The sequence below is a fragment of the Thunnus thynnus genome, chromosome 4 (genome assembly GCF_963924715.1).
Source record: "Thunnus thynnus chromosome 4, fThuThy2.1, whole genome shotgun sequence".
Taxonomy (NCBI): domain Eukaryota; kingdom Metazoa; phylum Chordata; class Actinopteri; order Scombriformes; family Scombridae; genus Thunnus; species Thunnus thynnus.
This window is the reverse complement of record NC_089520.1, coordinates 33,723,378-33,735,436: the sequence shown is the minus strand read 5'-3', so window position 1 is coordinate 33,735,436 and position 12,059 is coordinate 33,723,378. Positions and strand designations below refer to the sequence as shown.

The window sequence follows — 12,059 nt, the reverse complement described above, 5'->3', positions numbered from 1 at the left end:
GCTGCTCATCGTATTTTCAGGTTGTTGCTACAGGTTGTGAAAAGTTCCCACTAAAAATGTTATGTTTCTGCCAACAAAAGATGAGTAGACATCTTTGAGTTGAGTTATTTCAGCCTTTAATTACTTGCAAATGTTGAAATGTAAACCTAATTAGATTTGATGAGTGGACTTGATACTGGATTCAAATTCAATAAAATGCTATTTAACCCAAGTGGGTAGCTCCCGGCCTGAAAAGTGAGGCCACTGCTCAAGTGCCCTAAACCTGCATTCTTTCTAATGGCCAGCAGGGGGAAACTCTGATTGAAAGTCTGATTGTATGGAAGTCTATGAGAAAATGACGCCAATTCTCACTTGATTTACCAAATATGGTCACTTCTGGCTCCAAAAATCAAAGATCGCGATGTTTGAATCCAAAATAGCGACAGTAAAATTGCTACACTCGAGGCTTCAAAACGCGAGTCCACAAACCAATGGGTGATGTCACAGTGACTACGTCCATATTTTTTACAGTCTATGATTGGACCCCAAAGAACAGTAGAAAAAAAACATCAAAATTTCTAAAAGACACTGGGGGGTGCTTGTGAGCAGGCAATGGAGTAGGCTGTGTTCATGACAAGCTCTGCTGAAATTTGATTTAAAAGTTTTGTTTAGGCACTTTACATCCACAAAAGGCTTCAAAACACTGCTCTAAGTTCGTTATTTTCAATTTTCATTTGTTAAGTTTTGGTTTTGCCGCACCAATGGCCAACAATTTGCGAAAGAATACTTTTTCTGAAGGAACCTCCACTGCTGGGCCTAAAGCCGCAAGCTTGAGTGTTTTATCAGCAGTGACTCCCCCCAACCAGATAACCAAAAGGAGGCGGCGGACCTGAAACTCGAAATCCTCACCTCGTTGAAAAAAGACATTGTTATACTGCTTTGGTTGAAGACTGTGCTGGCTAAGGAATTTGAGGCTGTCAAATCCGAAATACAAGCAGTAAAAACAGAAGTGGCAAATGATACTGCAACGATTTGGAGACAATGAAAACAACCAGCACCCCAGTGGCAGTCTCTAAACTACTGAAAGAAGTTTCGAACATTGACAAAGATGTTCTGATCAATAGATCACACAGGAGTCTCCAGGCAAAGAAACCAGATGGTAAGCCTTGTGTCACTGTGGCGAAAGTACATCAATTATCATCATTATCAAGACTGTGTCGAAGTCCTTTGCCATGCGAGGGTGTCTGGTCCTCTCCAGTTCAAAGGAACCACCATATTCCTTGTGATTACCCCGCAAGTGTTGTACAAACCAGATCTGCATTCAGTGAAGTCAAGTGACTGCTGCGTGGATGAGATGGCGGTATGGCCTTTCTTATCCAGCACAACTCTGCATCACACATAATGGAACTGAGAGACAGTTTCAAAGCCCAGAGGATAGAGGACAAAGTTTATGTGAAAATGAAAATCATAAAAGATGTACCAAAGGACAAACCATGACTTAAGTAAGAGTGATTTAATCTCACATCAGTTATGTTGATACTGTCCTCTCTTGTGAGTAAACAATGTACACTGTGACTACAAAAGTTGTAAATGCCGCCCATTCAATTAATTAATTATGTTAAAGGAAGTAAGATAAAGTTGGACGACTGGCTGCTTTGCAATTTTTTATTTTTTTTGTGTTCTCATTATGTTTACAATTGTTTAAACGCATTACTTTGGCTGACATACACTATGGCTACAAAGCTATGAATACTGCACATCTATGCCAGAGGAAGGAAGATAAATGTGGAGAGCACTTATTAGGCTACTGGTTGCTCTTTATTTATTTGTATTTTTTTTCTTCTCCTTCTTTTTCCTATGTTTATACATGTATGTTGTTCAGACATATCACTATGGTTGGTCAGAGTATGTCACCTTACCCTTTTTTATGAATAGCAAATGGTGTAATTGGGTGTTTTATTTTTTAACCATTTTTTCTTATTTGACCTTCAAATGAATGCGAACACTGCCTTTCTATGATTTGACCCTAATATTAAGGAGATGGCAAACTGCTGATTTATGCTTGACATGCTTATCCATGATCAAGTGTTCAGTAAATTGATACTGGTATTGGGGTGTTATCACTGGACTGATTCCAATATATCTAAAGACATACAATAAAGACAAAAAAATTAGTTTTGGTTTGAGATTTATCTCTTGGATAATCTATCCAAATGAACAGCCATCTCTCCTCCTATTTCCACTTCCACCAGGCAGGGCTGCCCCTTGTGGCCCCTTTTATTTGCTATTGCAGTCAAACTGTTAGCGATCATGCTGTATGGTGAAGCTGGCATTAAGGGAATACAGAGAAAGGGTTCAGAGCATGAAGTATCCATTTATGCTGATGACATGCTTTTATATCTATCTGAACTCTTAATTAGTTTACCAGAAACACAAACACTTAGTCTACTAGAAGACCTCTGCAAAATATTGGGATATAAAGATCATTTACAAAAGAGTGAGATCATGCTGGTGAATACTGCAACCAAGTAGACTGCATTTAATCCATTCCCCCTTAACGAAAGCACACAAATTTAAGCACTTAGGAATTTGGGGGTACACATTACATTAAAGACTTCTTTAAAGCTAATTACCCCCACTGCTACTTTTTCTGAAACCAGATTTTGAACGTTGGAGCTTACTACCTTTATCATTAGGAGGAAGAATCAATACAAACAAAATGAACGTGCCGCCCAAATTTTTAGATGTATATCAATGTATCCCTGTCTTTTTATCAAAATCATTTTTTGTCCATAGACAAGTTGATATCTGGATTTATTTGGAATAAGAAAAACCCTTGAATACTTAAGGGCATGTTACAGTGGCACTGTCAACACAGCACTGCTGGGCTGTTAACATAAAGATTATGTTATATTGGAGTTTCCATCCCATGGCACTGCCCCCAAATGGTTACAATTGGAGAATTTATCCTTTGGCCGCACTTCCTCATATGCCCTGCTCTGCTCAAAACTCCTTATCTGAACCTATATCCATGAACACTTCAAATCCGTGACGCATTCTTTTAAGATCTCGTCACAGTTCAGACAATCCTTTACACTCAATTTGCTATTCTGCAAGAGGGTGTGCAAAATCGATGCTATATGGCAACCGTTTTTAACCTTTATAGAAAAAACGGACACCACTGATATAGCAGTTTTGTAGTATTGACTCCTTATTGTATGTAGTTTACTTATTTATTATTTCCAAGTTTTATTTTATTTTTTGTATGTTTTCCTTATCACTCATTATTTACTATTATTTATTTTTATCGTTTATTGTATCTTTACTTTAATTTATTTTATTTTTTGTTTCTCACCTACGATTTTTGTCACATTGAATTTATTTATGTACATGCAATTGTTTATGAAAGCTATTCTGTGTGATTACTAAATTATACAGTAATACTATAATAGGGATGGGGCTTTGTTTGAGCAGAAAAGAGGGGGAGGGGGTATATTGTGTTTATTTATTGCATTTTGTATGACTTTAAATACCAATGAAAAGACCTTGAGCAAAATTTAAAAAAAAAAAAAAAACATTTCTAAAAGACTATCACATGGTTTGCACAAATATTTGCTGTGATGTAAAGTATACATGTAAAATCCTTTCAGAAGGCTGTATTTCATTGTACTATTAACATCTGAGACAGAAGATCGAGCTTTTCATCAAAATCACAGTGGGATCCAGCTACATGTTGTACATACAGTAGTTATGTTTGACATTTTAGTGATTTACCGATGCACAGTGATCCAGAGTGAGTAAGCAGGGAGGTATTGATTGTCTTGCTTGAGAATGTTAACGCATCACTTGGCTATCTTATTCTCAGGTCTGGTAAATTGAAGTAACAGGGACAGTTTGTCCAAACACACAGTCACCCTGCTGACAGTCGCTCTCCTGTGCACTTCTCATGGTGTCTCTCTATAACAACACAGACTGGAGTGTCAGTTCATTTGTTCTGATGTTTGTGAGAGGCTTACTCTCTCACATCCTCTAAATCTCTGCTAAGCTGGACATGTACTCTGTATTTTGACTTATTTTTCTCAAGTTAATGGCCTAGACTTTTTAAACTTTAAAAGTCAGGATTCATTCAGTAATAACATTTGCATTTCTTCTTCTGCAGGTTTACATAAAGCAAATAAGCAACCAGCTCCATACCTGATACACGGTGCCAAAATCATCAATGGAGCCTTCAGAGCTTGGACTAAAAAGCAGGTATGGACACATCAGGATGTATGTTAACAGTGAGATGGCCATCTACAATGATATAAAAGTAATGAGAGTTTGGTTTGTTTCCTCGACAGGCCCTCTTGGAACATGAAGATGAGCTTCCAGAGAACATGAAACCCTCGCAGCTCATTAAGGATCTTGCCAGAGAGATTAGACTGTCAGAGGTGCGTCTCTATTCTTTGGGTATAAACATCATATGATGAAGACCTAATTGATCATATTATGTTTACTAGATCCTGTCCAAACATATTTTACCATGAAGCTGTTACTGATATTCATGGTCATCTAAGGATGATTCCTAATGATTTTTGTGACCAGTGTCACTGGTACCAGTGTCAAGTCAAAATCTTGACCATGGAAAGGTGTCTCGAAAACTGATGTCCAGATTTCCATGAGATTTGCTACAGATGGAGATTATTGTCAGAGCATGAGCTTTCTCTATTTAAACACTAAACCTTGTTGTCAAAATGTCAGTTTTGCACAAAATACTCTTTTGTGAGAACATTCCTGCTCTCCAAGAGATGAACTCATTTCATTTTAATGACCCAACAGCGTTTCCTCCAGTGCCACAAACTCTCTATTATAGCAAGATTGTATGGCCTTCCTACCATCTAACATTGTCATTGGGGCCTAAAGTGATGTCTTAACTGTTAATTTTGTTTGACAAGCAGCCCTCAAATCTAAAGATATTCAATTTAAAATGAGGTGAAATGAAGAGTTGTCTTTTATTTTATGTTAGAGAGGCTGAGACAAGCAAGTACTGTATATGGTATGGTCATTGACTTGTACAATCAACATTTATCAAAATAGTTTATTCAGCCCAGTGTCAGTACGGTTTTAATCAAAGGTTGCTAAATTACAGAAATTCCTGTCTTTCATCTCTAGAATGCAACAAAAGCCATTAAGAGTGAGCCCAACATCAAGGTGCCAGTGGAGGAGCCACCATCCACCCACTCCGAGCCTGAAGAGCCCATTTCCCCAGCCCATGTCCCCTCACCCAGCAGAGAGAAAGCCAAAAAGAAAGCCTCCAAACCCCCCAAACCTCCGAAGCCTCCCAAACCCCCAAAGATGCCCAAGGCCCCAAAGCCTCCGAAGGTGCCGAAGGTCAAGGAGGGAGGGAAGAAGAAAGCGAAGAAGGCAAAAGAGTCTTCGCCGCCTCCCAAACCCTCCAGCTTCGCAGCTTTGGAGTCCCATGCAAAGGACATCTTGAGTAAGATGGACCAGCCGAAGAAGACCAAGGTAAGCAGATGGGACATTGCTGAAACGATGAAGTTAGTATCAACAGAAATGATGCTTATTTTGTGGAATAATTATTTGTACCGGTTACTTTATGTGAGCCATTTTGCATCCCTTCCAACAGAAAGATAGCAAGCTATAATGACTAGAAATATTGTGGATGAATGTTTATGTAAATGTTGTGTCTTTCTTCATGTATTTCCGTTTTCAGGCTGTTAAGAATGTCCTCAGCATGTCAGAGAAGGAAATATCAAAGCAGAACAACGTAGAGAAGTTTGAAATGAGAGAGCAGAATAAAAACAAGACTGAAGCAAAATGGAAGTATAAGGTAAGATCATTTCAGTTGTCATGAATGTAAAACTAATGGCTGCTTGTTACAGGCCAAAATAAACAGTATCACAGTCCTTCCAACATTCAAATAAACTGAAGGCTCAGTGTCCTTTAGAAAAGAAGACTCTAGCAGTTGTGAAGGTTACAAGTTGAGCAGCTGAGCAAAAAAAAAAAAAAAAAACTCAGGATCATCCAAAAGTGATTTGCACACTTCACTTCAAAGCAATCAGCAAAAATAATGATGTGGCCCAAGTCGCACATTTGAGGCCTGCAGCTCATCAGAGCTGCTCCAGAAACATCCACCCTCCCAGAGTTTACCTAATGGAATTACGCCACGTTCATATCCACCGCGTTCCATCTAAGTATTTACATATGCCCTCATCTTTAAAAAAAAGTTTTTTGTATCGTTTTTGCTGAACAACAGGGGGAGGCTTTTTCAGAGCAAAAGTGTAATTTTGTTGAACGGAAGACATTAGAGGGCTTTAGTTTCATGGAAAATTCAATGCCAAACTGCTGTGGAATGTTTGCAGTCCCTCCAAGGATCTCCATCCAACTGCTCCTCCATATCAGGCCAAACATTTGCAGATGGAGTGGAGACCCTGTCAGATGTTCACCAAGGTCACTGGAGACCGCATCTTCACTCGTGATTACTGTTAAATCATGTAAAAGTTCACAGCTCCTCTGTGTACAGCGTGCAGGGCGATTAGGCCTGTATGTTAGTATTAAAAAGATCCACGAGACAATGAGAAATTTCAGTTTCAAGTTACACCATGTTGTCACATGCCTTTAATTTGGTAGAGAAAATTGTTGAGGAGTGAATATTTGAAAATGTATATTCTTGGATTTCAGTTAATTACACAGTCTGCTTGGTGGTGATGTTTATGGCAGCCACTTTGCATTCCTCTTTAGTTTAAATTGGGTCAGAAAAGGTCTTAAGTGAACATGATCCATGGAGATTGCCATCAAGATGAGTTCAGTCATTCACCAGTACTTTTTCTATTTAAATCGAATCATTCCCTTATGCTGTTATACAGAATAGTGATTTTGTTTAAAACAAGTGTTGATTAGACAAATATTAATAGTACTTTTATTGCTTTGGTAGTTTAATTTTAGAGTCACAAAACAGGCTTGTAAATCCAAACAAAATAACTGTGTGCTTGGATTAAATTTAATTGCAGTAGTCATTTGATGACAGATATTTAACCTCATTTCTCGTTAGAGTTTTTATTGTTCAATTAGGTCTGCTAAAATGATATAAGTGGAAGAGATCCATAGCATTGAAGAGATGAGAGACTGTAGTTTACTTAAAGTACATTTTGGGAGTCAAGATTCTCAAACAGGAAGGAAATGCACTGAAATTTATTGTGCTGATTCATCCTTATGTAATCCAAACAGATTCTAACTGTTGGTTAAATGTACATGGTTGGAAAAAAACATAAATATTCAAAAATACAGAGGGGTGAATTCACTAACAACAACTTTTGTGGCAGCTAAACTGTGCAAATGAGACAAAAAGAAACCGTGTAATCCACAAAGCACCAGCATAGGGTGAAATGCACCCCAAACTGCGCTCCCAAGCAAACAGCATCCCGGTGGTCCTTTGCTATTTGCACATATGTAAATTAGATAAGATGCATACATTTGGCCAAAATTAGCTCCTTTCTATGCAAATGAGCCTCATTGCAAAAACAGTCTAATTCATAAAGACCAGGTCCAGCTCTAATGGCCACATGCAATTAGAGTGAAATTATTAGCTTCTTCAGAGAGTTAATGGTAACTGAAGCCACTCACTCACTCACTCACTCCCCCCCCCCCTCTCTCTCTCTATCTCTCTCTTCAAATCTTCATGCTTTTGAGGCCTTGAATGATATTGAATTGATATTGAATGATATCGGGGGGGGGGATCAAGTGGGTATGGGGTGGTAGGTTTATCTTGCACTTTCAGCTACTTTTAAATAAAATTGTCTTGACATCGCTGATGGAGCTTCAATCATACAGTAAGGGGCTGCTTTATTACAAACAATTCCACTGCATAAAGCTGGAATCTGTGTGTAACAGCTGACCTGTAGATGTGTAGCAGAACATTAATTACCATTAGTTCCTGACCGATCCGATGTTAATGAAGTTACTGCTGCTGTGCCACGTGTGTAAATGCGCACAGCCAGTTTCAAAGGTTTGGAGAGGCACTTATCGTGTCAGCTGCTGTGTCATGCTGCAGCCAGCTGTGACACACAGCCAGCTGTGGACAACAAACAGAACATCAATACTGATGTTTCTGTGAAATCCCGGATACATTCAGTGACACCTAAACAACATTATTGTAAGATTCAGACATTAATCTAACATGTTTCAGACCTGCCTGAGTCACATTAATAGCTTTGTTTGGTAGATAATGTTATAGAAGTGAAATACTAGGGAAGTAAAAGATGCAAAACACATAAAAGTTGGTTTGTGATTGTGGAGAGCTCTGTGTGTGCACAGCTCTGCTAATTAAAGACACACAATTTGAGGCTTTTGTGCTCTCTGCAGTTTTCATTATGAACCAATCTGTGTAGTGAAATATGGAGAAAAGCCTTAAACACTGGAAACAGCTCTGCTTACTCAATCAAATGCAAAACAAGGGCAAATTGCACTCAGCTGCAAAACTTTATGGGTGTGTTTGCACCATCATATCATTAGCACAATATCGTTTGTGAATTGGACCTTGAGATGGGGTAGTTAGCAATTCATGGTGCTATCAGAGGCCCCAATCCATTCTTTGTGAGTTTGCCCAGAGACTTGAAGGAAAAGGAGACCAAATTTTATTATTCATTTGGTGAAAAATATTGATTGTTACGAAAGAGAAAGAAAGCACATAAAGTTGATACAAGGTTGGAATATTTAAACCTGCACAGATGAAAGGTCAAAGGTTGAAGCCACATTGTGAAACATTGTGTTATCCTTGCTAATATTAATATCAATATTTGAGAGTGTAAAAAGATTCAATATAACATTAATAGGACATAACTTAAACATATGTGCTTACACTTTTAATAAGGATCCCTTAAATTTGGTCATTAAATTGTTTAGACCCAGATATGTACGAAACACAACACAGGAGAACAAGCTTTAAACACAACACATACGACATATCATCACCTTATAAAGTTGTTATGGTTAGCATGTTAGCTAACACCTGCCCATGTAAACATTCAGCGGATATAGAGTGACATTAGTATTCATTAGAAGTTGTGTTTCTATAGTGTCTGCTAAACACTCCACTGTGTTCACCAGCTACTCGCTGACTTTGTTGCTGGGTAGGCAGGTAGTAGGCAGGTAGTGTATGGCTGGATGGTTGGTTGGTGGTTAATCACTACAAATGACTCTTTTTACATTACACTTAGTCATTTGAGACATGTTAAATATAAAAAATATTGAATAGTGCAGCTTTAATTGAATTTTTAAACTTTCATCTTTCATTACTTTTGCTAAAAACCATATATCTGTGATAAGATAAAATTGGTTGATAATGTTATTGTGTCTGTCATGTCACACCCATGGTGATTTTATTTTCTTATGTGCTTATTTGACATTATTTCCTTTTTAACCTTACAGAATAGTAAACCAGATTCCCTGCTGAAAATGGAGGAGGAGTGCAAATTTGACAGAACACCGCTGTCAGGCAATAAAGACAAATTCAGCTTTACTACGTCTCACAAGAAAATGCTCGGGTATGTATGGAATGGCTGTGATTGCCATATAAACGTTTCATGAAAGGTCTCTAGAGAGGAGAGCGTATTAACCTTCTCATGTGGTGTATTATGGTGATTATAGAGCTATGTGGCTATCAGCACCATATCCATTAGAGCTAATTCAAGGACTTCTGCCTGGCTGAGCCTCGTATCGCTCCCTTATTGTCCTGCGGTTTCCTCTCCAGCTCCAAGATGCTGAAACCTCAGACCAACTCAAGTGTTTTTGGATCATTACAAAACCTAAAAGAGGACAAAAGCAAGCCAGTGAGAGACGAGTATGAGTATGTCTCAGATGAGGGGGAGCTGAAGATTGACGAATTCCCCATAAGGAGGAAAAAGAACACCGTTAAGAGAGATCTTTCCTGTGAGTATTGTGTTGTAAAGTCTTGTTTCATTTTTTTTCAGTCTACTCAAACTGTCAACTAGGGCTGGGTATTAAACCTCAACATTTAATGAACATAGACTTCAATGTGTTGAGTATCGAAAATCGAAATCGCATTAAATGCTTGGTGAGATTCTGAGGTTTACTTATTCTTTGATCAGATATCTCTAAACTTTTTAACTTTAGAGTTTATTTAACATTTGCAAAGCTCTTTAGTTGATACTGTTGCAGCAAGAAGTCAGTCAACCAGAAAAAGGTTTAAAATAGTCTGATTTAAGACCTTTGACTCACCGCTCACCACAGATCTGAATCACAGCTTTGATTTGTTTAGTGATTCAGATAGGTCTGGTGTTGTTCTGATCGATGGCAGTTTGCCCAGGTTGGAGAAACAATCAACCAATCACTGCTTTGTAGGCAGAATTTAGAGTTGGGACGAAAATAGCCACAGAAAAAAGGCCACTAAAATGGGTAGGCTAGAAAAATGCTTATCTTCTAAACTAAGGTATTGAAAACTATTATTTTGGTAATGGCACCAAAACATACCTATGTATCCTGATACTGATACTAATTTTCAGAAGATACCCAGTCCTGCTATCAACAATGAAAAAACATTTAGTGAAAAACTTTTGTGTGAACTGTTACTCAATGACAACTTCATTTTTGTGCAGTTTTGTCAGACATCAGAGAACCCATTCACCCAGCCAAAAAACCAAAGTTCCAACCCTTGGTGACCAAGGTAAGTATCTACATCTACATTATCTCTGACTAGTGAACTTGACAAACATTATCATATATTGTGACTCCTCTACTAAGCAACTAATAATTGAACAATCTGACCTGATTGCACTGTATTGTATTGATTGATGAAACATTGGATCCAACAAACCGCTACATTCTTGGCTGGACAAACCAGCCCTAAAACCCTGAACGTCTGTCCGTCACTGACTGACTGATGAAGGTACACCTTTGGTCGGCTGGCCCAGTGTTGGAGTTTCCCTATCCGCCATTGCGCTTTCAAAAATAATCGGCGCAAACAGTCTTCTCTTACATCCTCAGGGGGCGTATACAGCAGTCCCACTATACCCCATTGACTGCAGCTCATTCCAAATTTATCAGCCGAGCCAGCAGATGCCCTACCTCAGTCTGCACCTGGACTCCCAGGAGCGTATGGAGGTGTTATTGTGGCCGACCCGGTCCGTGGCCTTGTTGTCGGCGGGGAGCGTCGTGTCGCTCCTCGTGATGATGTCAGCAGTCCAGCCGGTGGTGCGCCTGGGGCTGCGCTGCTGCACAAGAGAAACCTCCAACATTGGTTTGCGCAGCTTCGGCTGCATCCAAGCTGGAACAAACAGCGCAAGCTTGCAGAGTAGGAGAGAAAACAGCTCTCCATGCGCCGAAAGGCATGAGGGAGAGCAAACAGTTAAAGCACCCCAAATAACAATCACACTGACAAAACACTCAATACACAGTGAGTCATAGAAAAACCAGACATCTGCAGATAGAAACAGATGAAAGAGAAGCCGAGTTAACAGATAATTAGAATAGTTATAATTAGATTTAAAATAAGTTCTCTATCAAATCGAACCACCTAAGATATGAGTGGAAAGTATGTTTGTGCCTTTATAACTTTTTTTTTTTGACTCTAGCTTAACTATGTCATGTGATATGTTACTTCAGTACACTTCAACAACAAATATTATTGCGACCACTACAGAAAATTGCAGATATATCCAGGTATTCACATTATAGAATCTACCAATGACTATCCCTGTAAGACATTGGCCACAATGGCGCACATTGACCACACATGGTCCAGCCATATACTGGGTTTTGACCTAATCTTGTTTATTGACATTTAATACTTTTCATCTGATTGGATTTTCAAAAACGATCCTGTACCACGAGATTTCACATGAGCCAGAACATTCTGCAATGAACTTTAAAGCTTGGAATTTAAAAAAAAAACAAAACGATGCATTCTGGATGAATGAAACACTCTCTGAGCTGTGGACCACCACAGGCTGATGAGGGAAATAGCTGTGGTGTGAAGAGAGGAAGAGGAAGAAACAGACTAATACCAGATGCTCTCCTGTTTACTAATGAGAGGTCACTGGAAACCATATCATAACCTTGATCTG

General features: G+C 38.8%; 1 protein-coding gene across 2 annotated transcripts in view; it reads left to right on the top strand.

The window, feature by feature from the left end:
* The window catches only part of phf2 (PHD finger protein 2), a 43,710-nt gene that overhangs the window by 23,935 nt on the left and 7,716 nt on the right, over nucleotides 1-12,059 (top strand). For both annotated transcript variants that reach the window (XM_067588414.1, XM_067588413.1), the window contains exons 10-16: nucleotides 4,139-4,230; nucleotides 4,320-4,409; nucleotides 5,131-5,484; nucleotides 5,693-5,809; nucleotides 9,406-9,521; nucleotides 9,728-9,906; nucleotides 10,593-10,660. In XM_067588414.1, coding sequence (XP_067444515.1) covers nucleotides 4,139-4,230; nucleotides 4,320-4,409; nucleotides 5,131-5,484; nucleotides 5,693-5,809; nucleotides 9,406-9,521; nucleotides 9,728-9,906; nucleotides 10,593-10,660 — 1,016 coding nt within the window. The remainder of the gene's footprint in view (nucleotides 1-4,138; nucleotides 4,231-4,319; nucleotides 4,410-5,130; nucleotides 5,485-5,692; nucleotides 5,810-9,405; nucleotides 9,522-9,727; nucleotides 9,907-10,592; nucleotides 10,661-12,059) is intronic.